The sequence below is a fragment of the Kogia breviceps genome, chromosome 3 (assembly GCF_026419965.1).
Source record: "Kogia breviceps isolate mKogBre1 chromosome 3, mKogBre1 haplotype 1, whole genome shotgun sequence".
Classification (NCBI taxonomy): Eukaryota; Metazoa; Chordata; class Mammalia; order Artiodactyla; family Physeteridae; genus Kogia; species Kogia breviceps.
This window is the reverse complement of record NC_081312.1, coordinates 4,665,649-4,693,275: the sequence shown is the minus strand read 5'-3', so window position 1 is coordinate 4,693,275 and position 27,627 is coordinate 4,665,649. Positions and strand designations below refer to the sequence as shown.

Here is a 27,627-nt window from a genome sequence, read left to right as displayed (position 1 = left end):
AAAGTTTTTATCATATATTGGTGTTGAATTTTGTCAACTCATTTTTTCCTAGATTCAGTTAATATGGTGGATTACACTGATTTTTTTTTAAAAAATGTTAAATCAATATTTATGCATTTCTGGGATAAACCCTACTTGGTTGTGATATATTATCCTTTTTATATACAGCTTAATTCTAGTTGCTAATAATTTGTTAAGGATTTTATATCTATGTTCATGATGATTATTGGCTTATACTTTTTCCTTACGTTGTCTTTGTCTGGTTTTGATGTGAGGTTAATATTTTCCTCACAAAAATGAATTGAGATAGGTTCTCTCCTCGTATACTTTCTGAATGTTTGTGTAGGATTGGTGTTATTTCTTTCTTAATGTTTGATAGAATTCACCAGTGAAGATACCTGAACCCAGGGTTTTCTTTGTTGGAAGGCTTTTACTTACAAAAGAATTTGTTTTGAAGTATAAATAAGGAAACCATAAACAAAATGAAAAGACAGCCCACAGAATGGGAGAAAATATTTGCAAATGAAGCCACTGATGAGGGATTATCTCCAAAATATACAAACAGCTCATGCAGCTCAATATCAAAAAAACAAACACCCAATCAAAAAATGGGCTGAAGATCTAAATAGACATTTCTCTAAAGAAGACATACAGATGGAATAGGCACATGAAAAGATGCTCAACATTGCTAATTATTAGAGAAATGCAAATCTAAACTACAGTGAGGTATCACCTCACACCAGTCAGAATGGCCATCATCAAAAAGTCTACAAAAAATAAATGCGGAGAGGGTGTAAAGAAAAGGGAACCCTCCTACACCGCTGGTGGGAATGTAAATTGGTACAACTGCTATGGGGAACAAACAGTATGGAGGTTCCTTAAAAAACGAAAAGTAGAAGTACCGTATAATCCAGCAATCCCACTCTTGGCCATATATCCAGAGAAAACCATAATTCAAAAAGATACATGCACTCCAGTGTTCATTGCAACACTGTTTACAATAGCCAAGACATGGAAGCCACCTAAATGTCCATCAACAGATGAATGGATAAAGAAGATGTGGTACCTATATACAATGGAATATTACTCAGCTGTAAAAAAGAATGAAACAGTGCCATTTGCAGCAATATGGATGGACTAGAGATTATCATACTAAGTGAAGTAGGTCAGACAGAGAAAGACAATATCATATGATATCACTTATTTGTGGAATCTAAAAAAAATGATACAAATGAACTTATTTACAAAACAGACTCACAGACTTCAAAAACAAACTTATGGTTACCAAAGGGGAAAGGTGGGGGTGGGAGGCTTCCCTGGTGGCGCAGTGGTTAGGAACCCGCCTGCCAATGCAGGGGACATGGGTTCGAGCCCTGGTCCAGGAAGATCCCACATGCTGCGGAGCAGCTCAGCTCGTGAACCACAACTACTGAGCCCGCGTGCCACAACTACTGAAGCTCATGTGCCTAGAGCCCGTGCTCCGCAACAAGAGAAGCCACCGCAATGAGAAGCTCATGAACCGCAACAAAGAGTAGCCCCCTCTCGCTGCACCTAGAGAAAGATCATGCACAATAGCAAAGACCCAATGCAGCCAAAAATAAATGAATAAATTAATTAATTAAAATTTTTTTCTTAAAAAGAGAATCTGAAAAAGAATGGATATGTGTATATGGATAACTGAATCACTTTGCTGTACACCTGAAACTAAAACAACATTGTAAATCAACTATACCCCAATATAATATAAAAAGTAAATTTTTTAAAAAGTATGTATAGGGCTATTCAGGTATTCTATTTCTTCCTCATTTTTGTAACTTTTTTCTTTCAAGGAATTTGTCCATTTCATCTAAGTTGTCAGATTTGTTGGCCTAAAATTGCTCTTATCATTATTTCTTTCAATTTAGTTTTTAGTTGGCTGTAAGGTCTTCATTTCTTCCTGTTGATCTGAGTACCAATCTGCTGTCATTACCCTTCAGCCTGAAGAACTTCCTTTAACGTTTCCTGTAGTACAGGTTTGCGGGTTGTGAATTCTCTCAGTTTTTGTTTATCAAAAAAGTCTTTATTTTGCCTTCATTTTTTCCATGTCAGCCCTTTAAAAAATACCTTTATAGAAGTATAAATGACATATAATAAACAGCACATATTTGAAGTATACAGTTTGATAAGTGTCGACATGCACACATGTCCATGAAACTATCGCCACAACCAAGGTAAGTATTGATACATCCATAAGCTTCAGCTGTTTCTGTGCCCCTTCATAATGCTTTCCTCCTACCTCTCCACTGATTTGTTCCCTGTCATTGTAAGTTAGTGTCCATTTTCTAGAATTTTTGTGTAAATATGGTCATATGGCAGGTGATTTTTATTTTGATTTTTGATTTTGTGTGATATTTTTTTCCCATTCAGCATAATTATTTTGAGATTGATCCATGTTGTTGTGTATCAGTAATAGTTCATTCCTCATATTGCTAAGTATTCAATAGTATTCCATTGTAAGGAAATACCACAGTGTATCTTTTTACATATTGATGGACATTGGGTTGTTTCCAGTGTTTAGTTATTACAAACAAAGTTACAATGACCATTCATGTACATGCCTTTGTGTGGACACATGTTTTCATTTCTTTAGGTGTTATGGACTGAATTGTGTCCCCACCCACCATCCCCCTTCCCCCAAACTAAACTGGTATGTTGAAGACCTAAACCCTAATGTAACTATATTTTGAAAGCAGGACTTTAAAGACATAATTAAGGTTAAATGAGGTCATAAGAGTGAGGCCCTAAACCAATAGGACTGGTGTTCTTATAAGAAGAGGAAGAATCACCAGAGCTTTCTCTGTACACTGCATAGAGAAAAGGCCACGTGGGAACACAGCAAGAAGGCACCATCTTCAAGCCAAGGAGAGAGGCCTCACCAGAAACCAACCCTGTTGGCACCCTGATCTTAAGACTTCCAGCCTCCAGAACTGTGGGAAAATAAATGTCTGTTGTGTTAAGCCACCAAGTCTATGGAACTTTGTTATGGCAGCCTGAGCTGACTGAGACATTGGATAAATACCTAGGATTGGAATGTCTGGGTCGTATGCTGGTGTACGTGTAACTTTTAGAGAAACTGCCAGTTTTCCAAATGATTGCACTATTTTACATTCCCGCCAACATTTTGTGAGGATTCCATTGCTCTTTGTCTTAGCCAACATTTGGTATGGTCAATCTTTCTAATTTTAGACATTCTAAAATGTATTGATACATAGTGTGGTATCTCACTGTGGTTTTGATTTGCATTTCCCTAATGACTAACAATGTTGAGGCTGTTTTCATGAACTTATTTGCCATCTGTTGATTTTTTTGATGAAGTGTTTGTTCAGATTTTTTGCTCATTTTAAAAATCGGATTGTTTGTTTTTGTAATACTGAGTTTTGAGTGTTCTTTATATTTAGGATATAAGACATTTATCACATATGTGATATGCAGATACTTCCTCACAGTCTATAGGTTGTATTTTCATTCTCATAACAGTTTTTTTTTTAAAAAGCAAGTTAAAAACTTTTTGGTAAAGTCCGATTTATCAACATATCTTATTGGTGTACAATCTAAGTAAACTTTGCCTAACCTAAAGCCACAAAGATTTGCTCCTGTTTACTTCCAGAAGTTGTATAGTTTTGGGCTTTATATTAGTCTGTGGTCCATTTTGTATTTTTATTTTTGGTGCAAGGTATGGACGGAAGTTAATGGTTTTGCATATAGATATTCAATATTCCTGTAACATTTGTTGAAAACAATATCTATACCTTTATGCCTCTGTGGAAAATCAGATGACTAAATATGTGTAGGTCTTTTTTGTACTCTCTCTTCAATTCCATTGTTTTCTTTGTCTATCTTTACACCAATACCCCATTGTTTCCATTATTGTAATCTTATAATGGGTCTTGTAATCAGGTAGTGTAAGTCTTCCAATTTTTTTCTTTCTCAAAATTGTTTTGACTATTCTAGGTTCTTCGCTTTTACATATCAATTTTACAATCACTTTGTCAGTTTCTACAAGAAAAGCCTGCTTGAACTTTGAATGATATTGCATTTAATCTACAGATCAATTTGGAGGAAGACTGAATTCTTTTTTTTAATTATTGACTTACAGTTTCGTTTCAGTGTTCTTACGTGAGCTTATGTGAATTTCATGAGGGAGGACTCTACCCTAGTTTTATTTATACCTTAATTACCATTCCTCCAAAAACCAACCAACCAACCAGCACTTCTTATTGCTATCTAAAGGGACATTATATATATATATATATAAAATATATTTCTTTTTAATTTTTAAATTTAATTTTATTTATTTTTTTATACAGCAGGTTCTTATTAGTCATCAATTTTATACACATCAGTGTATACATGTCAATCCCAATCGCCCAATTAATCACACCACCATCCCCACCCCCCTGCGGCTTTCCCTGCTTGGTGTCCATAGGTTTGTTCTCTACATCTGTGTCTCAGCTTCTGCCCTGCAAACTGGTTCATCTGTACCATTTTTCTAGGTTCCACATACATGCGTTAATATACGATATTTGTTTTTCTCTTTCTGACTTACTTCACTCTGTATGACAGTCTCTAGATCCATCCACGTCTCAACAAATGACCCAATTTTGTTCTTCTTTATGGCTGAGTAATATTCCATTGTATACATTTACCACAACTTCTTTATCCATTCGTCTGTCGATGGGCATTTAGGTTGCTTCCATGACCTGGCTTTTGTAAGTAGTGCTGCAATGAACATTGGGGTGTGTGTGTCTTTTTGAATTATGGTTTTCTCTGGGTATAGGCCCAGTAGTGGGATTGCTGGATCATATGGTAATTCTATTTTTAGTTTTTTAAGGAACCTCCATACTGTTCTCCAGAGTGGCTGTATCAATTTACATTCCCACCAACAGTGCAAGAGGGTTCCCTTTTCTCCACACCCTCTCCAGCATTTGTTGTTTGTAGATTTTCTGATGACGCCCATTCTAATTGGTGTGAGGTGATACCTCATTGTGGTTTTGATTTGCATTTCTCTAATAATTAGTGATGTTGAGCAGCTTTTCATGTGCTTCTTGGCCATCTGTATGTCTTCTTTGGAGAAATGTCTGTTTAGGTCTTCTGCCCATTTTTGGATTGGGTTGTTTGTTTCTTTAATATTGAGCTGCATGAGTTGTTTATATATTTTGGAGATTAATCTTTTGTCCGTTGATTCATTTGCAAATATTTTCTCCCATTCTGAGGGTTGTCTTTTCCTCTTGTTTATGGTTTCCTTTGCTGTGAAAAGCTTTGAAGTTTCATTAGGTCCCATTTGTTTATTTCTGTTTTTATTTCCATTACTCTAGGAGGTGGATCAAAAAAGATCTTGCTGTGATTTATGTCAAAGAGTGTTCTTCCTATGTTTTCCTCTAAGAGTTTTATAGTGTCTGGTCTTACATTTAGGTCTTGAATCCATTTTGAGTTTATTTTTCTTTATAGTGTTAGGGAGTGTTCTAATTTCATTCTTTTACATGTAGCTGTCCAGTTTTCCCAGCACCACTTATTGAAGAGACTGTCTTTTCTCCATTGTATATCCTTGCCTCCTTTGTCATAGATTAGTTGACCATAGGTGCGTGGGTTTATCTCTGGGCTTTCTATCTTGTTCCATTGATCTATGTTTCTGTTTTTGTGCCAGTACCATATTGTCTTGATTACTGTAGCTTTGTAGTATAGTCTGAAGTCAGGGAGTCTGATTCCTCTAACTCCATTTTTTTTTTTCCCTCAAGACTGCTTTGGCTATTTGGAGTCTTTTGTGTCACCATACAAATTTTAAGACTTTTTGTTCTAGTTTCGTAAAAAATGCCATTGGTAATTTGATAGGGATTGTATTGAATCTGTAGATTGCTTTGGGTAGTATAGTCATTTTCACAATATTGATTCTTCCAATCCAAGAACATGGTATATCTCTCCATCTGTTTGTATCAGTTTTAATTTATTTCATCAGTGTCTTATAGTTTTCTGCATACAGGTCCTTTGTCTCCCTAGATAGGTTTATTCCTAGGTATTTTATTCTTTTTGTTGCAATGGTGAATGGGAGTGTTTCCATAATTTCTCTTTCAGATTTTTCATCATTAGTGTATAGGAATGCCAGAGATTTCTGTGCACTAATTTTGTATCCTGCAACTTTACCAAATTCATTGATTAGCTCTAGTAGTTTTCTGGTGGCATTTTTAGGATTCTCTATGTATAGTATCATGTCATCTGCAAAGCAGTGACAGTTTTAATTCTTCTTTTCTGATTTGTATTCCTTTTATTTCTTTTTCTTCTCTGATCACCATGGCTAGGACTTCCAAAACTATGTTGAATAACAGTGGTGAGAGTGGACATCCTTGTCTTGTTCCTGATCTTAGAGGAAATGCTTTCAGTTTTTCACCATTGAGAATGATGTTTGCTGTGGGTTTGTCGTATATGGCCTTTATTATGTTGAGGTAGGTTCCCTCTATGCCCACTTACTGGAGAGTTTTTATCATAAATCGGTGTTGAATTTTGTCAAAAGCTTTTTCTGCATCTATTGAGATGATTGTATGGTTTTTATTCTTCAATTTGTTAGTATGGTTTATCACATTGATTGATTTGCATATATTGAAGAATCCTTGCATACCTGGGATAAATCCCACTTGATCATGGTGTATGATCCTTTTATTGTGTTGTTGGATTCTGTTTGCTAGTATTTTGTTGAGGATTTTTGCATCTATATTCATCAGTGATATTGCTCTGTAATTTTCTTTTTTTGTAGTACCTTTGTCTGGTTTTGGTATCAGGGTGATGGTGGCCTCATAGAATGAGTTTGGGAGTGTTCCTTCCTCTGCAATTTTTTGGAAGAGTTTGAGAAGAATGGGTGTTAGCTCTTCTCTAAATGTTTGATAGAATTCACCTGTGAAGCCATCTGGTCCTGGACTTTTGTTTGTTGGAAGATTTTTCATCACAGTTTCAATTTCATTACTTGTGATTGGTCTGTTCATATTTTCTGTTTTTTCCTGGTTCAGTCTTGGAAGATTATACATTTCTAAGAATTTGTCCATTTCTTCCAGGTTGTCCATTTTATTGGCATAGAGTTGCTTGTATTAGTCTCTTAGGATGCTTTGTATTTCTGTCATGGTGTCTGTTGTAACTTCTACTTTTTCATTTCTAATTTTATTGATTTGAGTCCTCTCCCTCTTTTTCTTGATGAGTTCTGGCTAAAGATTTACCAATTTCGTTTATCTTCTCAAAGAACCAGCTTTTAGTGTTATTGATCTTTGCTATTGTTTTCTTTGTTTCTGTTTCATTTATTTCTGCTCTGATCATTATGATTTCTTTCCTTCTGCTAACTTTGGGTTTTGTGTGTTCTTCTTTCTCTAGTTCCTTTAGATGTAAGGTTAGATTGTTTATTTGAGATTTTTCTTGTTTCTTGAGGTAGGGTTTTATAGCTATAAACTTCCTTCTTAGAACTGCTTTTGCTGCATCCCATAGGTTTTGGATCGTCGTGTTTTCATTGTCATTTGTCTCTAGGTATTTTTTGATTTCCTCTTTGATTTCTTCAGTGATCTCTTGGTTATTTAGTAATGTATTGTTTAGCCTCTATGTGTTTGTGTTTTTTAGGTTTTTTTCCCTGTAATTCATTTCTAATCTCATAGCATTGTGGTCAGAAAAGATGCTTGATATGATTTCAATTTTCTTAAATTTACTGAGGCTTGATTTGTGACCCAAGATGTGATCTATCCTGGAGAATGTTCTGTGCGCACTTGAGAGGAAAGTGTAATCTATTGTTTTTGGATGGGAAGTCCTATAAATATCAGTTAAATCTATCTAGTCTGTTGTGTCATTTAAAGCTTCTGTTTCCTTATTTATTTTCATTTTGGATGATCTGTCCATTGGTGTAAGTGAGGTGTTAACGTCCCCCACTATTGTTGTGTTACTGTCGATTTCCTGTTTTATAGCTGTTAGCAGTTGCTTTAGGTACGGAGGTGCTCCGATGTTGGGTGCATATATATTTATAATTGTTATATCTTCTTCTTGGATTGATCCCTTGATCATTAGGTAGTGTCCTTCCTTGTCTCTTGTAACAGTCTTTATTTTAAAGTCTATTTAATCTGATATGAGTATTGCTACTCCAGCTTTCTTTTGATTTCCATTTGCATGGAATATCTTTTTCCATCCCCTCACTTTCAGTCTGTATGTGTCCCTAGGTCAGAAGTGGATCTCTTGTAGACAGCATATATATGGGTCTTGTTTTTGTTTTTGTTTTGGGGGTTTTTTTTTGCTGTATGCGGGCCTCTCACTGCCGTGGCCTCTCCCGTTGCGGAGCACAGGCTCCAGACGCATAGGCCCAGCGGCCGTGGCTCACGGGCCCAGCCACTCTGGGGCACGTGGGATCTTCCCAGACCAGGGCACAAACCCGTGCATTGGCAGGCGGACTCTCAACCACTGCACCACCAGGGAAGCCCAGGTCTTGTTTTTGTATCCATTCAGCAAGCCTGTGTCTTTTGGTTGGAGCATTTAATCCATTCACGTTTAAGGTAATTATCAATATGTATGTTCCTATGACCATTTTCTTAATTGTTTTGGGTTTGTTTTTGTAGGTCCTTTTCTTCTCTTGTGTTTCCCACTTAGAGAAGTTCCTTTAGCATTTGTTGTAGAGCTGGTTTGGTGGTGCTGAATTCTCTTAGCTTTTGCTTGCCTGTAAAGCTTTTGATTTCTCCATCAAATCTGAATGAGTTCCTTGCCGGGTAGAGTAATCTTGGTTGTACCTTCTTCCCTTTCATCACTTTAAGTATATCATGCCACTCCCTTCTGGCTTGTAGAGCTTCTGCTGAGAAGTCAGCTGTTAATCTTATGGGAGTTCCCTTGTATGCTATTTGTCATTTTTCCCTTGCTGCTTTCAATAATTTTTCTTTGTCTTTAATTTTTACCAATTTGATTACTATGTGTCTCAGCATGTTTCTCCTTGGGTTCATCCTGTATGGGACTCGCTGCACTTCCTGGACTTGGGTGGCTATTTCCTTTCCCATGTTAGGGAAGTTTTTGACTATAATCTCTTCAAATATTTTCTCTGGTCCTTTCTCTGTCTCTTCTCCTTCTGGGACCCCTATAATGCAAATGTTGTTGCATTTAATGTTTTCCCAGAGGTCTCTTAGGCTGTCTTCATTTCTTTTCATACTTTTTTCTTTATTCTGTTCTGCAGCAGTGAATTCCACCATTCTGTCTTCGAGGTCACTTATCCGTTCTTCTGCCTCAGTTATTCTGCTATTGATCCCTTCTAGTGTCGTTTTTCATTTCGGTTATTGTATTGTTCAACTCTGTTTGTTTGTTCTTTAATTCTTCTAGGTCTTTGTTAAACATTTCTTGCATCTTCTCGATCTTTGCCTCCATTCTTTTTACGAGGTCCTGGATCATCTTCACTATCATTATTCTGAATTATTTTTCTGGAAGGTTGCCTATATCCACTTCATTTAGTTGTTTTTCTGGGGTTTTATCTTGATCCTTCATCTGGTACATAGCCCTCTGCCTTTTCATCTTGTCTATCTTTCTGTGAATGTCAGCACTGAATTCTTAACAACTTCAAGTCTTCCAATCCATAATCATAGTATATTTCTCCATATATTTAAACCTTTATTTTTTCTCACCAATGTTTTGTAGTTTTTATTGTACAACTCCATCATATTTTTTGGTTTAGATTTATCCCTAAGTATTTATATATTTTTATGCTATTGTAAATTGTATTTTTCAATTTCAATTTCTGGTTATACATTGTTAGAATATAGAAATATAGTGGATATTTGTATATTTACCTTGAATTCTGCAACTGTGGTAAGCTCATTTATTAGTTCTAGTTGCTTCTTTGTAGGTTCTATTTCTGCAAAGATGATCATGTCATCTGTGAATAAAGGCAGCTTTAATTCTTCTTTTCTAATTTGGATGTAATTTCTTCTTTCCTCCTTCCTCCTGTTACCTTATTGTGCTGGCTCAAACCTCTAGAACTATGTTGACTTAGAAGTGGTGAGAATGGACATACTTGCCTTTCCGATCTTAGAAAAAAAAATTCATTCTTTTTCATAGTTACATATGATGTTAACTGTAGTTATTTTTGGTAGATGCCCCTACCAGTTTGAGGACATCCCCTTTTATTCCTAGTTTGTTGAGAGTTTTTATCATGAATAAACGTTGGATTTGTGAAATGCCTTTCTCACATCTATTGAAGGGATAGTGTGGTTTTTCTCTTTTATTTTGTTAATATGGTGGAATTTCTTGATAGATTTTCAAATATTAAAACAACATTGTATTATTGGGATAAATCTCACTTTATTATGATACATTATCTTCTTTCTATCTTTATGGGATTCTATTAGGTAAAATGTGTTAAGAATTTTTAATGTATGTTCATCAGGGGTATTGATCTATATTTTTCTTATAATATCTTTGTCTAGTTTTGGTATCAGAGTAATTCTGGCCTCATAAGTAATTTGGGAAGTGTTCCTTTCTCTTCAGTTTTCTGGAAGAGTTTGTGTATAATTGATATTATTTATTCCATAAATATTTGCTAGAATTGACTAGTGATGAGACTGGCTTGGCCTGAAATTTTCTTTGTGGGAAGATTTGAAACCTCAAATAAAATTTACTTAGTAAATATAAGGTTATTCCAATTTTCTGTTTCTCTTTGAGTGACCTTTAGTAGTTTGTATCCTTCAAGAAATTTGTCCATTTCATCAGAGTTATCTCTTTGGCATAAAGTTTTTCATACTATTTTAATTATTTAAAAAATACCTGTATAATCTGTAGTGATGTCACCTCATTTCTCTCATTCCTGATATTGGTAATTTGAGTCTTTTCTCTTTTGCCTATGATCAGTCTGGATAGAGATTTATCAATTTGGTTGATCTTTCTTAAGTATACATTTTTGTATCATTGATTTTTCTCTATTTCTTTTTTTTAGAAAAATAAACTTATTTATTTATTTTTGGCTGTGTTGGATCTTTGTTGCTGCAGGTGGGCTTTCTCTAGTTGAGGGGAGAGGGGGCTACTCTTTGTTGTGGTGCATGGGCTTGTCATCGGGTGGCTTCTCTTGTTGTGGATCACGGGCTCTAGGTGCACTGGCTTCAGTAGTTGTGGCTCGTGGGCTCTAGAGCACAGGCTCAGTAGTTGTGGCACATGGGCTTTGTTGCTCTGTGGCATGTGGGATCTTCCCTGACCAGAGATTGAACCCATGTCCTCTGCATTAGCAGGCATATTCTTAACCACTGGGCCACCCAGGGATGCCCTGATTTTTCTCTATTTCTTTTATTTTAAAAAGTGATCAATTTTGCTTTTAAACATTTTTTTTTCTGCTTAAAACTTAGGTTTATCTTTTTTTTCCACCATAAAGTGGAAGTTGAGGTCATTATTTGGGGATTTTTATTCTTTACTATTATAGATTTTCAGTGCTTTTAATTTTCCTCTAGGTTTTGCAGCTGCATTACACAACTGTTGATATACTGTTTTTCATTTTCATTCAGTTAAAAATACTTTCTAATTACTTTTTGTAATTAGTTTTAATCTAGCGTCTTGCTATTGTTTTTTGTTTGTTCCATCTATTCCTTTTTCTCCTTTTTTTGTTTTTATGTTTTCCTTATAGATTAATTTTGCTTTTATTTTGTGGTTTTTTTTCTTATCTCCTTTGTTGCCTTATTATCTGTGGATTTGTGTTGTGGTTTATTTTTAGTGGTTGCTTTAGAGTTTATAATATACATTTTTATCTCATCAGTCTACCTTCAAGTCTTAACTCTTTTTGTATTGTATGAGAACCTTAGAACAATATACAGATTTTCAATTTTACCCCTCAGGGTCTTTGTGCTATTTTTGGCATAAATTTTACTTGTACATATATTACAGTCCCCTACAATACATTGTTATTATTTTTGCTAGAAACAGCAAATTATTTTAATAATAGAAAAGTATTTTTTATTTCCCTTCGTATTTACTATTTTTGCTGCTTTTCATTCTCTTGTGTAGATTCAAGTCTGGTATAGTTTTCTTTCTGCCTTAAGGACTTAGAATTTTTGTTTTCAACAGTCATGCATATTTTAAAGAATTTAACTGGGGAAAAATGACCTTTTATATTTGCCCAATAACATGCCATTTCTGTTTTTCTTCCTTCATTCCCTCAGTTCCAAGTTTTCCTCTGTTATTATTTCTCTTCAACTTGAAGAACTTCCTTTAGCACTTGTTTTAAATAGGGCAGGTCTGCTGATGACAAATTCTCTTAGTTTTTCTTCATCTGTCAAGGTCTTTATTTCACCTTCATTCCTGAGGATATTTTTACTGTCTATAAAATTCTGGGTTGACACTCCTTTCTTTCACCATTTTCAGTATATCCCACTGCCTTTTAACCTCCATAGTTTCTGATGAGAAGTCCACAGCATTTAAATTGTTGTTCATATAATGGTTCATTTTTTCCCCTGGGTGCTTTCAAAATTTTTTTCTTTGAGGTTTTCAGCAGTTGGATTGTGGTGTGTCAGGGCTTGGATTTCTTTGATTTTTACCCTCTTTGTGAATCTCTTGACTCTAAATTTATGCCTTCCACCAAATTTGGGCATGTTCAGTTAGTATTTCTTTTCTGCACTTCTCTCTTTTCCCTCTCCTTCAGGAACTCCATTGACAAAAATACTTAAGCTTCTGATATTATCTCACAGGCTCCTAAGTCTTTGCTTATTTTTTCTTTAGATTGAATTATTTCTATTGATCCTGTTTCAAGTTCACTGAGTCCTTCTTTTGTCACTTCCATTTTGCTATTGTACTTATCCCATGATTAAAATTTTTTTTCAGTTCTAAAATTTCTACTTAAAAGTATATATATAATTTCTGTTTCTCTGTTGAAATCATCTCTCCATTTATTTCAAGGGTGTTTATCTCATTGAGGATTATTATTTAATAGCTGTTTAAATGTGTCTGATAATATGGATCAAACAGCTGGGTCACTTCAGGGTTGGCATCTATGGTATCTCTTTTCTCATGGGTACTGTTTACATTTTCCTGGTTTTTGTGTGTCAAGTAATTTCAGAATATATCCTGCATATTTTGAACATTATGTTGTAAGATCCTGGTTCCTATTAAAATCCTGTAGAGAATAGTGATTTGTTTGTCTTAACAGGCAACCAAGCTTGTTAGATTCATATTGCAAGTTCCTTCTCTCCCGTGGTCAGTGACTCCATTTTCAGTACTGTATTCAAAACCTTTGTTATGTGGAGCCACTAAAGGGTTAGTTTTAGACTGGGGCAGCGGTTATATGGTACTCCACTTCTCAGAGCTTTAGCTGTGCCCCTTTGGCCATGTTCCATGCACCTGTAGCTTAGGGATTGTCCTGGGATGTGTGTCAGTTAATATACAGAAGTGGAGGATTCCCTTCTCAACTATCTCCTCTTTGGAATTTCTCCCACGCTGCCTGGTTCCCTGGGCCTCCTTTCCTGGTTCTTCTGCCCAGAGCAATGGTGTTCTTTCAGAATGTTAGCCTTCTCCCTTGTCACACAGTGTCCATAAGGGATGCCTTTCAAAGCAAATTGGCCAGAGAAAATAGAGGAAAAAATAACATGAATTTCCCTCCCTTTTCCCAGTTCTTCTATTCAGGTTTTTTTTTCCCTTCTGGTTTTTAGGTATTTGTGCTGCACTGCCAGAGCTGTTGGGATTGGCATCAGGGCAGGGCTAGGAGAGCAAGGAGATATTTAAAAAATTTCACCCGATACCCTCTGGCTTACAAGGACCCATTTTCTTGTTCCTCTGGCCAGGAAGATGAATTTATTTCAGAATTTTTGCTGTCCATGTCTACTATGTAATTCCTTGATTCAGTCTGTCTGTGGGTCAACATCAGTAGTTAAAAGACAAAAAAACTCCCACAAACCCCGAAAGTAAAAACTAAAACAAACAAACAAAAAACTAGAACCTTACCTGTCATATGGGTAATTTCTTCACATTTTGACTTCCCTCTTCGACCTATCAGCTGTTATTTACTTTTCAAAATCTTCAGGTAGTTGCTTCTTGAATTTTGTCCAGAGTTTTTAGTTGTAATTTATGAAGGAGAGTGAGAGACCATAGTGGATTTGCTCCATTTTGGTTTAAAACTAGATTTTGTTCATTTAAAAAATTCAGTCTTGGGCTTCCCTGGTGGCGCAGTGGTTGAGAGTCTGCCTGCCAATGCAGGGGACACGGGTTCATGCCCTGGTCCGGGAGGATCCCACATGCCATGGAGCGGCTGGGCCCGTGAGCCATGGCCGCTGAGCCTGCGCATCCGGAGCCTGTGCTCCGCAACGGGAGAGGCCACAACAGGGAGAGGACCGTGTACCGCAAAAAAAAAAAAAAAAAAAAAAAAAAAAAAAAAAAAATTCAGTCTTTTTTCTCTCTAGTAGGTTTTGAAATTTTCAATTGCTATGTCCTCTAGTTCAGTAATGTTCTCTTTTGCAGTGTCTCATCTGATGTTAATCCCATCTAATATATCTTTTCCTCAAACATTGTGCATTTCATCTCTAGAAATTCTATGAGGGGCTCATACATCCTCCATGTCTCTACTAACCTTGGTCAGTCTTCCTTCTACCTGCTTAAACATATGTTATGTATAGTTGTAATGACCATTGTAATGCCTTGCTCTGTCATCTGTGTCACTTGTGGGTTTAGTTGGGTTTAGAGACCAGCATCTGAGTGTTGTGGTTGGTCATTGTTTCTAGACTTCTTCTGTGGACAGAGCTAATTTACGTTTTTCTTGTTAAGAAAAAAATATATTATTGTTTATGCTGACTTGTCCAATTCAAATTTAGCATTACAGAACTTTTCTTTAGCTTCTTTGTTTTTATGTTTTTGATCTCTTTTAAACTGAAAAATTTTATTTATGTCTTCCTGACCACAATTTTGGGGGTATATGTGGACACCAGTAATGTAATGACTGAAAACAATTGAAGATTTCTCACAGTTCTTTTTGTCCACAAGGTATATCCAATTAGGGTTTACCATCAGATTACTGGTTTTCTATTCATAATGTATATTCAACTGAGGATCTGCCTTAAACTACTATGCTTTAATGTCTCTTAAAATAAATCCCATTTGTGTGATTAAGCTACCAACTCAATACATGTTTAGTTTCATTTGCTTAATTTTGCTTTCACATTTTAGAGCCGGCTTTTTAAGTTAATTTTGTTGTATAATTTTATAAAATACGTACGTGGTTCTGGAGAAGGGATTGGAAAACTACAGCCCATGGGTCCAATCTGGCCTACCGCCTGTTTTTGTATGGTCCTTGAGTTAAGAATGATTTTTACATTTTTAAATGGCTGTAACACACACACACACACACACACACACACACACACACACAGAAGAGAATGCAACAGTGACTAAATGTAGCTTCCAAACCCTAAAATATTTACTGTCTGTCCCTCTGTAGAAATCCTCTACTTTCTGCCTCTAGACCTGTCTCCCCCATTCTGTCCTCTCCCCTCTAGAGGCAGTCTGACTGATTTATTTGTTTAGTTTCTGGTTTATCTTTCTACTGTTTTTATGGAAGCAAACACAAACCTCTCGTATTTACTGTACGCCCTTTTTCTCTCCACCTTGCTCTTGCACTGAGCAGTACCTCTTGGAAGCCAGCCCACAGCAGGTGGGGAGATGGGCCTCACTCTTTTTTACAGCAGCACACATGGTATACCAGAGTGTGTCTGGACTGATGTCTGTTTAACTGGTCCCTTCTTGTACATTTGGGTTATTTCTGCTTTTTTAATTTTACAAGTAGTGCTGCTTTCATTGGCCTTGTGCTTATGTTTTCTGGTGTTTGCTGCTGTAACTTTGGGATCAGTTCCTACAAGTTGGGTTGCTGGGTTATGTATATTGCTGAGTAACAAGGCACATGCTGTTTTGCTTGGTGTCACCCAAATTCTCTCCATAGGGACTGTACCATTTTGCATTTCTGTCAGCAGTTTGCAAAGTAAGTAATGCCCAACAGCCACCTAACGGAGTGTGTTGTCAAACTTCTGGCTTTTCTAATCTGACGAGTAAGAAATGATATCTCTGTGTAATTTAAAATTTTGTTTCTTACGAGCAAGATTGAAGGACCAGTTACATTCCCTCTCATATGAACTCTCTGTTCACTTTTCTTGCCCATTTTTCTATAGACCCCTTGGTCTTTTTCATCGATTTTTAGACCCTGTCTGTGTATTAGGGACAGTGACCTTTTGCCTGTAATATAACTTGCAAATATCTCTCCCATTTGTCTTTTTTATTTTTCTTAATTATTTACCTGTTTTTTATGCCATGCAGTAATGTTTATTATTATTATTACTACTACTATTATTTTCATGTAGCCAAATTTATGCATCTTTTCTCTTATTGTTCTGGCCTTGGAGTGCTAACCAGGGAAGTTTCCCCTACTCTCAGATTGTAGAAAAATTCAGTCATACTCTCTTTTCATATTTGTATAGTTTCTCTTTCTTAATATAAATTTCTGTTTTTTTTTTTTTAAAAATTATCCACAGAGCACTTTTGGTGCACACTATCCCATGTGATTGGCTACTTTTACTTGTGTGATTTTAAACCGTAGAAAAAAGGGGCTCTTTACTCACCTCTCCAGTTTGCCATTGTGCAGAGACTCCTCACATCTTAGAATTTGAAGAGACCAATATATTCAAGGGGAAGGAATTGAAATTTGGGGAGAAGGGACTTGCCCAGGGACTCCCAGCCCCATCCCAGGGACTAGCTCTGGCCGGCCTGGGAAGGGGTTTATGAGCATCTGCTGTGTGTTGGCCGCTTGGCCAGGCCTATCACCATTCTTCACGCCCAAGCTGTAGGTCCTGCTATTAGCCTCACCCTTACAGGTGTGGAGACGGAAGCACTGAGAGGTGAGCTACCTGCCCAGCGGCGCGCAGCCAGTGATAGGCCATCAGGCTCAGACACCCGAGTGTCTGCCTGAGAGCTTGGCCCTCCCACCTCCGGATGTCTGGTGGTGGCATGCATGCACTGAGCCCTTCCCTCCCCGCCCCACTCCACGGTCTCGGAGGTCCTTGGCGGATGAGGTGTCCTTGTCTCCACGCCGAGGGCCATGGAGGGCCCTGTGAATGAACATCATCTCCCAGGGCGCCTGCTGGAGCCGGTGGCAGCAGGTCCATGTGCACTGCTTCAGCCCCAAGGGCCCACCTGTTACTGGCAGCCAGAGACCTTTCAAGTTGTCCTTTCGTTTGTCCGTCCATCTGTTTATCTGCTCATTCCCTTATCCAGACCTTAATTTAGCACAACTTACTGACGCCCGCAGTATGCAGACCCAGCCCTGGCCAAGGGTGCCCCAGAAATGTGACAGGCATCTGTCCCCAGGAACTCACGGTCCTGTGGGGCGGGCAGGTGGCCTCGGCCCTCCTGGGGGACCCAGAGCAGTGTCTCCCTCACTTTCCCTCCAGGCTTGGGTGCAGAGGACTGGCCGGGGTGGAGGGGAGGGGGAGCTGGGGCCCCCAGCCCTCCCTCTTTCTGGGGTCCAGCAGCGCATAGACGCGAGAGGCTGGCTTGTTGTCTAGTCCAGGCCCCTGGTGGAGATGACTCGAAAGCAGCCGCGGAGCGGGCAGGGATGCCCCAGGCACACGGTGAGTCAGCAGCGGGCCGGGACCGGAGCCTGCCCCCCAGCCCTGCACACCTCGGAAGTGGCACGGCCCGGGGAAGGGAAAGGTGAGCCTTCAGGATGAATCCAGAGCAGCCCAGAGTTACCCAGGTCGCTCGGTGGGCCAAGCAGACAAGATTTTAAGGATATTAGGTGGTTTTCATCACACCTGAATGTGTCTTGATCACGTCTTCCATTTTTCCCAAAGCCGTAGACTTTTGGCCAAGTGTCTACAACTGTCTGCCGACCGAGGCCCTGGTTGCCAGAAGAGTCTGAGTGAGGTTCCCTCTGGATCCAGCTAGTTAGGCCCGTGTAGCGCTGTCCCACGCCCCTGGGGTGGGACGTACCAGCTGTCGGTGTAATTAAGGTTGCCATAAAACCCACCAGCTAGACACACAAAAGGCTCCTTTGCTCTTTCCCGGGGCAGCAGCAGCTGTGAAGGCAAGTAACTCATGTTCAGCAGCAGTCACTTCAAAGGTCAGCCTTCCACTTACAGCAGCGTTATTGGCAGGGCTCGCCCGTGACACGGCTTGTTTCCCGGCCATTCGGTTTTACGACGCCCTAATGAATTGGGCCATTTCCATCCATTCTCAGCAAGTGTACAGAACAAGGGTTTTCATTCTCCTGGAAAAGGCAGGTGGTGTGTCGGTGGGCACGTGGGTAGTTCTGCCGGGGACGGGCCGAGGACCCCTGGCACGTTGCTTCTCTGGGCCTTCACACCCACCGCCCTCTGGGAGCAGCTTCCTCCCGCTGCCATCAGGAGATGATTTCTGTGAAACCCCCGGCCTGTGGCCGGAACGCAGCGGGCCCTCCTCTTCCTCCAGGCTTTCCTGGGGCTGTGTGTTTCCCGAGTGCGTGTGGGGATCCAGGGGCCGCCGCTGGAGAGGGGCTCGGGTGCCCACGGATGTCACGGCCCCGCCCATCGGCAGCCATTCCCTATGGGCTCTTGGGGCTGTGTCCCCGCTCCCCGGGAGGAGACGCACCTCAGTGCACAGGCCACATCTAGGGACGTGAGTTGGGCCGGACTGATTCCTCTCCCGGCACTTGCTGCCCCCGCCATCCTTGATTCCCTGCTCCTCGCCTGGACTGCCGGTGACGGGGAGGGCGTCAGGAAAGGCGGCAGGAAGGCCTTCAAGCCCCATGTGGCCTTGGCAGATGGAGGTCTGGGGTTGCTGATGGAGAGGGTGGTTTAAGTCAGAGGTGACCGTGGCGCTGGGGGTGGGAGCGGGGGATGGATCTGGAGCCATGATGACGGGCCCTGCTCCCTCCCCTCTCTTCTCCTTCCACCGGAGCAGATTCCAAACCCTGCCTTGGGATGGCGCCGTTCTTTGCGTCGGGATGTTGTGCACTTATCAGAGCATATGCTGGGGACTCTGGTGGTCCGGGCCCCAGACTGCTGCCCAAGCTCCAGACTGGGCAGGCCCGAGCATCTGCCAGCAGCACAGCTCCTATGCCCCTCCTGGCCGGGGTCTGGAGCTCTCCTTCCAGTCCACACTCCAGGAGGCTCATGGCCACCTGGGAGGGCAAAGCGGGCATGTGGGACCCTGGTGCACAGAGTGGGAGAGGGAGGGAGGGAGGGAGGTGGGCAGTTCCACGCTGCCTGGGGAGCAGCTACATAGGCTGGCCACTGTTCAGAGGCCTGCAGGGCTGCCCTCGCTTTTGTACCCCTGGACTACTCCTCAGGCTCCAGGGGGCCCACCCTGAAATCGCCCGAGCTGAGGGCTGCTTCTGAAGCGGCTCAGAGAAGGTAATCGTCTGTTCCCCACCCTCCCCCAGGAATTTGTCCCAGCGTTTACTGAGGCAGGACTTGGCCAGCAGGAGACAGGGATGTGGGCCCCAGAGAAGCACCACACCCTGGCCCTGCGCCCTGCGCCCTGCGCCCAGGAGCAAATCCCTGCATCTCTCTGAGCCTCAGTGTTCCTCATCTGGAGAATGGGTCTCAAAATACCCCTCTGTCTAAATTGGATTTATGGAGTGCTGCATTTAATGTGAATTTGACTTACATGTATTTGAAAGAGGATGATAGACAATCTAGGTCTGAAACATTTGAAAGTTTATAAACTCCAGTTTTTAATTTATTTTTTAGTTATTTACTATTTAAAATTATATTTATTTATTTATTTTTGGCTGCTTTGGGTCTTCGTTGCTGCTGCGTGTGGGCTTCTCTAGTTGCGGAGAGCGGGGGCTACTCTTCCTTGCGGTGCGCGGGCTTCTCACTGCGGTGGGGTGGCTTCTCTTGCTGCAGAGCACGGGCTCCAGAGCGCAGGCTCAGTAGTTGTGGCGCACGGGCTTAGTTGCTCTGCGGCATGTGCGATCTTCCGGGACCAGAGCTCGAACCTGTGTCCCCTGCCTTGGCAGGCAGGTTCTTAACCACTGCACCACCATGGAAGCCCCTAAACTTCAGTTTTTAAGTAAGTGAGAAGACAGCTCGTTTCACGGCCGGCTGCCGAGGTGCCGGAGAGCTGTGTTTATGCTGTGGCCACATGGTGGCGCCCTGGGAGCTGGTAAACAGGCCGCCAGGCCCGGCAGGCGGGCCCGAGGCACTGTGCCCGCGGCCAGTTGCTCACTATTGCAGTTTAAAGTCATGTCGCCCAGGAGTTTACTGCATGGAGGTACATGTTAGTCCGGGTGCTGGGACCTCCACCCTGACCCTGCCCGGCCCAGTTGCTGTAGGCTGGAAGGTTCATGTGAGAAAACGCCCTGAAGGAAGCGCAACAACAGCTTGACGCTTAATTGTTAGTTTAGAGACAGGAGGCTGTGCAATGTTATTGATGCCGTAAGAAAGAGTGTCTTTAAAGCTGACTTACATGCTGTGGTTCTGGCTCCGTGGGCTCGAGAACACTGGCTCCCACGATGCACTTACCACTCCAGGGACGTTAGGCCGAGGCTTTGAAAGCTGTGAAGTACGTGACCTCTTCAGAAGCAAGACCCTCGCACAGAGTACGGCCCTGGTATTGACGGGCGTTTAGGTGCCCTTGGCTAGGCGTGGGCCCTTCCCTAAGCTCTTCTTCGTTGGGCCCCCGCTGCTCTCCAGGGGACCAGTCTGACTGGGGAGATCTTCGTGCCTCCCTGGGCCCACGCGCCAGTGGGTGTGGGGAGGGCGTGGGACGCGGAGGACTGTCCTCTGTGGAGGTATCTCGGGGCAGGTCCTGAGGTCACCCCGCAGCAGCCCCGCCTCCACGCTCGGGCTCCTCAGCCTGGGGGTGCGTTTTCCAGCACCAGCCTCTCGAAACTCTCCAGCCCTCGGGGCCCTCGGTGGCCCTCCTTGTCCCTGTGTGTGGGCACCCGCCCTGTTCCCCGGGGCCCGCCGGCCTGACGGGTGCCCGCTCTTGCAGGTGGTGAGAAGCTACAAGGCCACCATCCAGCAGACCCTGGACATCCTCTTCCTCCGGGAAGGCTCCGAGTTTCTGAGCAGCACGGATGCTTCGAGCCGGGACTCTGCCGACCGCACCATTATTGCCTGGGATTTCCGGAGCTCCGCCAAGATCTCCAACCAGATTTTCCACGTGAGAAACCCCGTTTGGCTTTGCTTTCAGTGTCAGGGTGCATCCGTGTACTCCCAGGCTGTCTAGGGCCCCAGGTCGCTTCTGCGGAGATGGGTTAGCAGACAGGACCTTTGGAGACAGATGGGCTGCCTGAAATCTGTAGGGTCGGGGAAGGCAAAGTGCAGGTCCAGGCCCGCCCAGAGAACCTTCCACTGGCTCCCGGATCGGAGTGACTCCCTAACGGTCCTCTCACTCGTCCTCCGCCCAGCACAGCCTGGCCCCGGGGTAAGGGAGCGGAGGGGCGGTCCAGATCCACGGGAACGCGGAGGCACACCCGAGACGCCCCTACCCTCCCTCCATCGCCCCAGCCAGCCTGCAGGGTTCCACCTTGCCCTGGCTCAGTGGTTTTGGCAGGGGCTGTGACTCAAGGGGTCGAGCAGGGACCCCGAAGGTAGACCACCTGCATTAAAATCCTGCATTCACCACTTACAAGCAGCCGGCCTGGGCCCATTATCTACCCTCTGATTCTCATTTTTCTCCCCGTAAACTGAGGGTGGGAATGTTTCTTGCCTCATAGAGTGGCTTTGAGAATTAAAAGACATAAATACTTATAAAGAATCTAGCACAGTGCCAGGCACAGGGAGTCCTCCATAAAACGCACTCCCTATCATCACCAGCACCTCTAGTACCGTCACCGTCTCCAACACCATCACCACCGTCACCCTCACCACCATCATTATCACCGCCATCACCAACATCACTATCACCACCCACCGTCGTATTTTAAGATTTCCAATTAGCTATGGCTAATCTCTTTGGCGCTGCCACCCTGAATTTAAAAATATATGTCAGGTGTATATATACACCATCTTCCTCTCCCTGCTTTCTCCCTTGTTCTTAGAGGAGTCTAAGTGACCCTGAGCCAACCTGCCTCTAGACCTTCACTTCAGGGTTCTAGTGCAACCCACTGAGAAAGATAAGCCCTGGGAGGGCCCGGAGGGGCACGTCTGGCCATCGGGGCACCCTGCCTCTGACGGCCCTGCAGAGACCAGGGAAGCAAGTGAGGTAGAGAAAGTGCTGTGTGCCTGAGCCACCAGCCCCCCTCGGGTCACACCTCCTCACCTTCTGTGCAGGCAAGCAGGCACTCTGCCTGGTAGCATCACACCAGGAGCTCATTATCAGGTTACCATGTGCCTCTGACAGCACATAAGTCTGCATCCATGGTTCCAACTGCTTCTGACGTCACCCTCTGAATCTGGGCTCATTTAGAGGCTGTGGCTTCAGGACATCACTTAGAACATGGAACAGGTACAATGGAGAAGGGAGCTTTTCGGGGTGTTTCTGTGTGACCGAGCCTGTTAAACAGTGAGATTTCCCCTCCTGTTTGGAACCCCTTGTGCAGGCGTTTACCTCCCCGCTTGGCCAGTCACCTTCTCACTTATACTATGCGTTCTGGCTGCACGGGACCCTGGGCTGGGCTGGGGACCCTCGACGGCTCACTGTGGAGGTGGGGAGATGGGCGTACGGATTCGTTTTCCATCGCTGTGTAACAAATTACAAATTACCATAAACCTGGTGGCTTAAATCAATAGAAATGTATTCTTTCAGTGACGGAGGCCAGAAGTTTGTAAAAAGTGTCACGGGGCTGAAATCAAGATGTTGTCAGGGCCCGCTTCCCTTGGAGGCTCGGGGGAGCATCTGTCCCTTGCTTCTTCCAGCTTCTGGTGGCTGCTGGTGACACTTGGCTTGTGGCTGCGTCACTCCAGTCTCCATGCCAGCATCTTCAGGTCTCTCTCCGCTCTGTCTTCACATCGCCTCCTCTGTGTGTCTCATCTCCTCTGCTTCCCTTTTATAAGGGTGCATGTGATTGCATTTAGGGCAGCAATACACGATAATCTCCTCATCTCAAGATCCTTAAGTTAATTATGTCTGCAAGCTCCCACCGCCTTTTTTTTTTTTGGACATATAAGGTGACATTCACAGGTCCCAGGAATTAGGACATGGAAGTATTTGGTGGGACATTTTTCAGTCTACTCCAGAGGCCATGAGCCAAGGAGTGCAGGGGGCCCCTAGAAGCCAGAAAAGACAAGGGAACAGATTCCCCCCTAAAGGCTCCAGAAGGAACAAAGCCCTGCTGGCATCTTGAGTTTAGTCAGCCCAGAGAGACCATTTCAGACTTCTGACCTCCAGAACTGTAAGATAATAAATGTGTGTTGCTTTAAGCCACGAAATTGGAGGCATTTTGTTACAGCAGCAGCAGGAAATTCACACAGACCCCCTAAGCCGAGGTCTGGGCAGAGGGCCCGAGGCCCCACGGGCAGAGTTTGGGGGGTGAGTCCGTCTGAGGCAGAAGCCCAGTCGGGAGCCTCCTCCACCCTCTCTGTGGCCCTGCTCTTTCTCAGGAGAGGTACACCTGCCCCAGCCTCACCTTGCACCCGAGGGAGCCTGTGTTCCTGGCACAGACCAACGGCAACTACCTGGCCCTCTTCTCTGCCGTGTGGCCCTACCGGATGAGCAGGAGGCGGCGCTACGAGGGGCACAAGGTACCTCGTCCCCATCCATCCCCCAGGCGGAAAAAGTTGACCCACTGACAAGGCCGGCAAGGCGCTTGCGGCCCCTGAGGGCGTGGACCGTCCGTGCAGGAAACTTGTGTTTTCTGTTTCCCAGGTGACCCCATGCCACGTGGCCTGGTGTCCACTCTAGGCCCCGGGCCCCATCTGCTGGGCAGGGACGGTTTCCTTGATCTGTCGGCTCACGTGGACAGGTCACGGGGCTTGGGGAGGGGCGCGGGATGGAACGGAAGTGGGGCTGTTTCTCCACCTGCCCCCTTTCCCTGCTGAGGGCTGCCTCATGGGGCAGAGCCAGTGCGGACCCAGCGCCTGGCGCCGAGGCCAGATGCCATCAGCTGTGCTAGAGCTGGCCTGTCTGGATTACACGAAACCAGCCTTGTGCCACAGGCCCGGGCTGGGGCCCCGGCCTCAGGGCAGGAGCTCGGCCCAGCCCTGCTCCTGGCCTGCTCCCCTGTGGGAGGGGCAGGCGAGGCTGTGCGCCCTGTGCCACGTGGCCTGCTCACCCCGGGTCACCCTCTGCAGGTGGAAGGCTACTCGGTGGGCTGTGAGTGCTCTCCAGACGGTGACCTGCTGCTGACGGGCAGCGCCGATGGCCGGGTCCTGGTGTACAGCTTCCGCACCGCCAGCCGCGCCCGCACGCTGCATGGGCACACGCACGCCTGTGTGGGCACCACCTTCCACCCCGTGCTGCCCTCCGTCCTGGCCACCTGCTCCTGGGAGGGTGACGTTAAGATCTGGCACTGAACCTCCAGCGTGGAACCTTCCGGACACCGGCCGGGGTGGGTGGGTGAGGAGGATCTGAGGCTGGCTTCGGGGTCAGGCTTGGGTGGACGCTGCCTCCTCCGCCCTCTGAGCCTCAGTGTCCTCATCTGTAAAATGGGGACAAACACCCGTGTGTCTTGGGCCTCCGAGGACTACATTAGCAAAAGCACCTGGCATGTTAGTTGCTGGTAATGCTCAATAAATGTGAGTGTTTTGCGGTTTCTTAGGTTATTTCAGCGACAAATGTGTATTGGCTCCCCACTCACAGGCCTGCCGGAGCTTGGAGACAAAAACTGGGGTGGGAACTGGAGGGGGGCAGCCCCCGGGGGCTCTGGGTCCACGTCTGCCTGCCCCCCGGTCTCACAGGGCCTGCTCAGGCGCGGGCCACCCTCTCCCTCCCCCGAAGCGTGGCCAGCGGGGTCCCCGGGTTCGCCTGAGCCCTGGGCCGTCTGCACTCCTCCTTGCCCACTGCCTGTCAGGTGTGCAGCGCGTCTGCCCCGGGGGAGGGAGCAACGTGGAGAAGCAAAGGGCCCCCGAGGAGCCTCAAGCAGCCCTAAGCCCCAGGAGCCCAGAGATCCACCGATAGGTGAGGGTGGGGACCAGAGGTGCACGTCTCAGGACAGGGGCATCCCTGAAGCCTTGGAAGTCTCCCTGGAGGGGGCAGACCATGAGCCTGTGAGGAGGGTGTGCCTGGCAGGGGGTCAGTGAGAAAACAGAGGGTACCTGAGGAGGAGGCCACAGGAGCAGGTGGTGCCCACCCTGGCCTCTCCAGAACCCGGGCTCTAGGCCTGGCTCTGCTGTCAGTGTAGCTGAGACCAAGTCATGTTTCCTCTCGGAGCCTCAGTTCCCCCCCCGCTCTGTAAAGAATCCCCAGCCTGCAGGCTTGCTGTGAGGGTCCAAGAAGGTCAAGTGTGTGGTGAGTGTCAGCACCCCGGGAGCTCCTGTCTGGGGAGGGGGACTGGGCAGATTGGGAGGGGCTCCGGGGCTTGCTGGGGCTGGTGGTAAACACTTATTTCAGTGTGTCTAACTCACCCCCGGGCCCTTGGGAATCTTGGGGTCCACAAGCAGGGCATCCCAAGCAGAGGGAAGGGCAGTGCAAAGGCCCTGGGGCGGGACTCACCCCGAGGGCCGACCCTTTACTGTCCTTCGTCCTCGTCCCCTGCAGTCAGCATGAAGCCTGGCCTGCAGTGGGTGTTGAGTGGGTGCCGTGTCCCCGAGCTGGGCTGGAGAGGCCAGAGCCAAGCGCGTGGGTGGGTGGCGAGCACAGGATCCCGGGTGTTCCTCACACCAGGGAGGTGAAGAATGGCTCGAGAATGGCTCCAGGCTCAAGAAGGCTCAAGAATGGCTTCTTTGGTGGAGGGAAAGATAACCGCACCCCACGCTCAGCCCTGGCAGAAGTGGAGGCCCGCACGGGAGGCTGCCCCAGCCTGAGCAGAAGGGAGGCTGAGTGTGCATCCACTCAGAGCCTGGGCAGGCAGTGGACGCTCCTGCCTCACCCCTCACGCCCCCAGGTGGCTTCGCCTGCTCTGCGTGGGGAGCTCTGTGACCTGTGAAGCCCGCCCTGGGGTCACTTCCTCTGTGAAACCTTCCCAGGTTACAGCTGCCCCCTGTGCTGGGCCCCTCTTCCCCCAGCACCCCTCACCCCGCTCCTTCAGGGCTCCAAGTGTAACAGGCGCCCTGAGCCCCGTGCCCTCCTGATGCCGCCTCCCAGCGTGCGTGCTCAGTGCAGCGCCAACTTCCCGGGCTCACAGGGCCCTGCACCCGGCTGCATCCCTGGCCCCTGCGTGCGGGAGGCATTCTGTGAATAACTGCAGGTAAGACCTGCCCACAGGATGTGGGCTTTGGGATCAGACGGCCGTGGACTTCAACCCCGTCACCCCCTTTCGCTATTGTGCGGTCACAGCCAGTGCTGAGCTGCCCTGTGCCTCAGTGTCCCCTGCTGTAAATGAGAACTCGTAGTACCCAGCTTCTGGGGGTTCATCAGGTTGGGTGCCATAGCTCTCGGCAGGACGTGTATGCAGCAGGCGCTCAGGAGCCAGCAGCGGGAGTATCAGTATTAGTGATAATATTAGCATCAGTGTCAGCCCAGCCACTGGTGCAGGAGTTGAGCCAGTTCAGGCCAGAGGGCGCGGTTGGGTTCATCCTCAGACCTGGTCTGGCGAGACCCTCTCTGGCCAGCTCTGACTCACTCTCACGGCAGAAGCCCCCAGTGAGCTACTCCCAGTTGACAAGTCTCAGGGAAGGCCTCTGATTGGCTGGCTTGTGTCACATGCCCGCCCCAGACCAGGGGTCCCCGGCCAGGCATAGCTGCCACTGTGCAGCTGGAGGGGAGAGTGACGGGACCCCCACAGTGTTGTCATGAGACAGTGTCACCCCAGGTCCAGCCTGAACAGCCCCTTGGCAGGCATTTGTCGGATGGATTGACCACGTGTGAATGAACCCAGACACAGGCCGGGAGGGGAGGCTGGGCTCGTCTGGGGCATAGTGGGGCCTGGCCTTCCCAGGTGCCTCTCGCCCGCCTCCCCTGCCCCCACCTTGCATCCAGCCCCAGATCCTGGGGTCCAGACATCCTGCTTTCTAGCCCAGCCCGAAGCGGGCGTTTTTCTGCCTTCCTTGATGTGGAGTGTCTTCTGAGTGAGAATTTCATCACGTGGTTTGTGGACTGCTCTCCCCACTGTGATATGTTAATATGACCACTCATTTGTTTAATGAGCATCAGTTATGGACTGTACTCAACTGGCTTTGGCGTGGGTGCTGGGGTGTGGCCAGTGGACGACCTCCCCGTCTGCCGAGCTGCCCGGCCCCTCCCCTGTGCTGTCCACACCCCGGCAACCTGCAGCCCTGTGGGATTTGGGGCCAGGACACCATGGGTCCCAGACCCATCACCTGCTTGCATGGGGCCTTTGTGGGCTGGTACCCTTTCGACTTCTCTTGGGGCAAACACCGGCCAAATCTCTGTCCTCGAAGGCCATTTCTTTACCACATGGTCACCTTGAACCAGCCGAAGCTCTGACCCTCCTGGGACAGGGATATCCAGGTATCCCCGGACACCACTGCGGCTGTTTCTTAGCACCCCTCCCTTGTGGATTTGATTTCTTAACTACATGTCCTGCAAGCCCTACCCGCTTCTTAGGTTATTTTACTGGGAAGAATGGCAGGTGCTCTCCGTACCCTTATCTGTTTCTTT

The 27,627-nt window shown here is 45.4% G+C and overlaps 1 protein-coding gene across 9 annotated transcripts in view; it reads left to right on the top strand.

Moving 5' to 3' along the window:
- WDR25 (WD repeat domain 25) overlaps positions 1-24,662 on the top strand; it is a 180,406-nt gene extending 155,744 nt beyond the window's left edge. For 8 of the 9 annotated variants that reach the window (XM_067027755.1, XM_059058366.2, XM_067027752.1 and 5 more), the window contains exons 5-7: positions 20,959-21,129; positions 23,511-23,651; positions 24,201-24,662. In XM_067027755.1, the coding sequence (XP_066883856.1) occupies positions 20,959-21,129; positions 23,511-23,651; positions 24,201-24,422 (534 nt within the window). In that variant the 3' untranslated portion in view covers positions 24,423-24,662. The remainder of the gene's footprint in view (positions 1-20,958; positions 21,130-23,510; positions 23,652-24,200) is intronic. The other variant, XM_067027757.1, reaches the window with a different exon arrangement.
- The last annotated feature ends 2,965 nt before the right edge of the window (positions 24,663-27,627 follow it).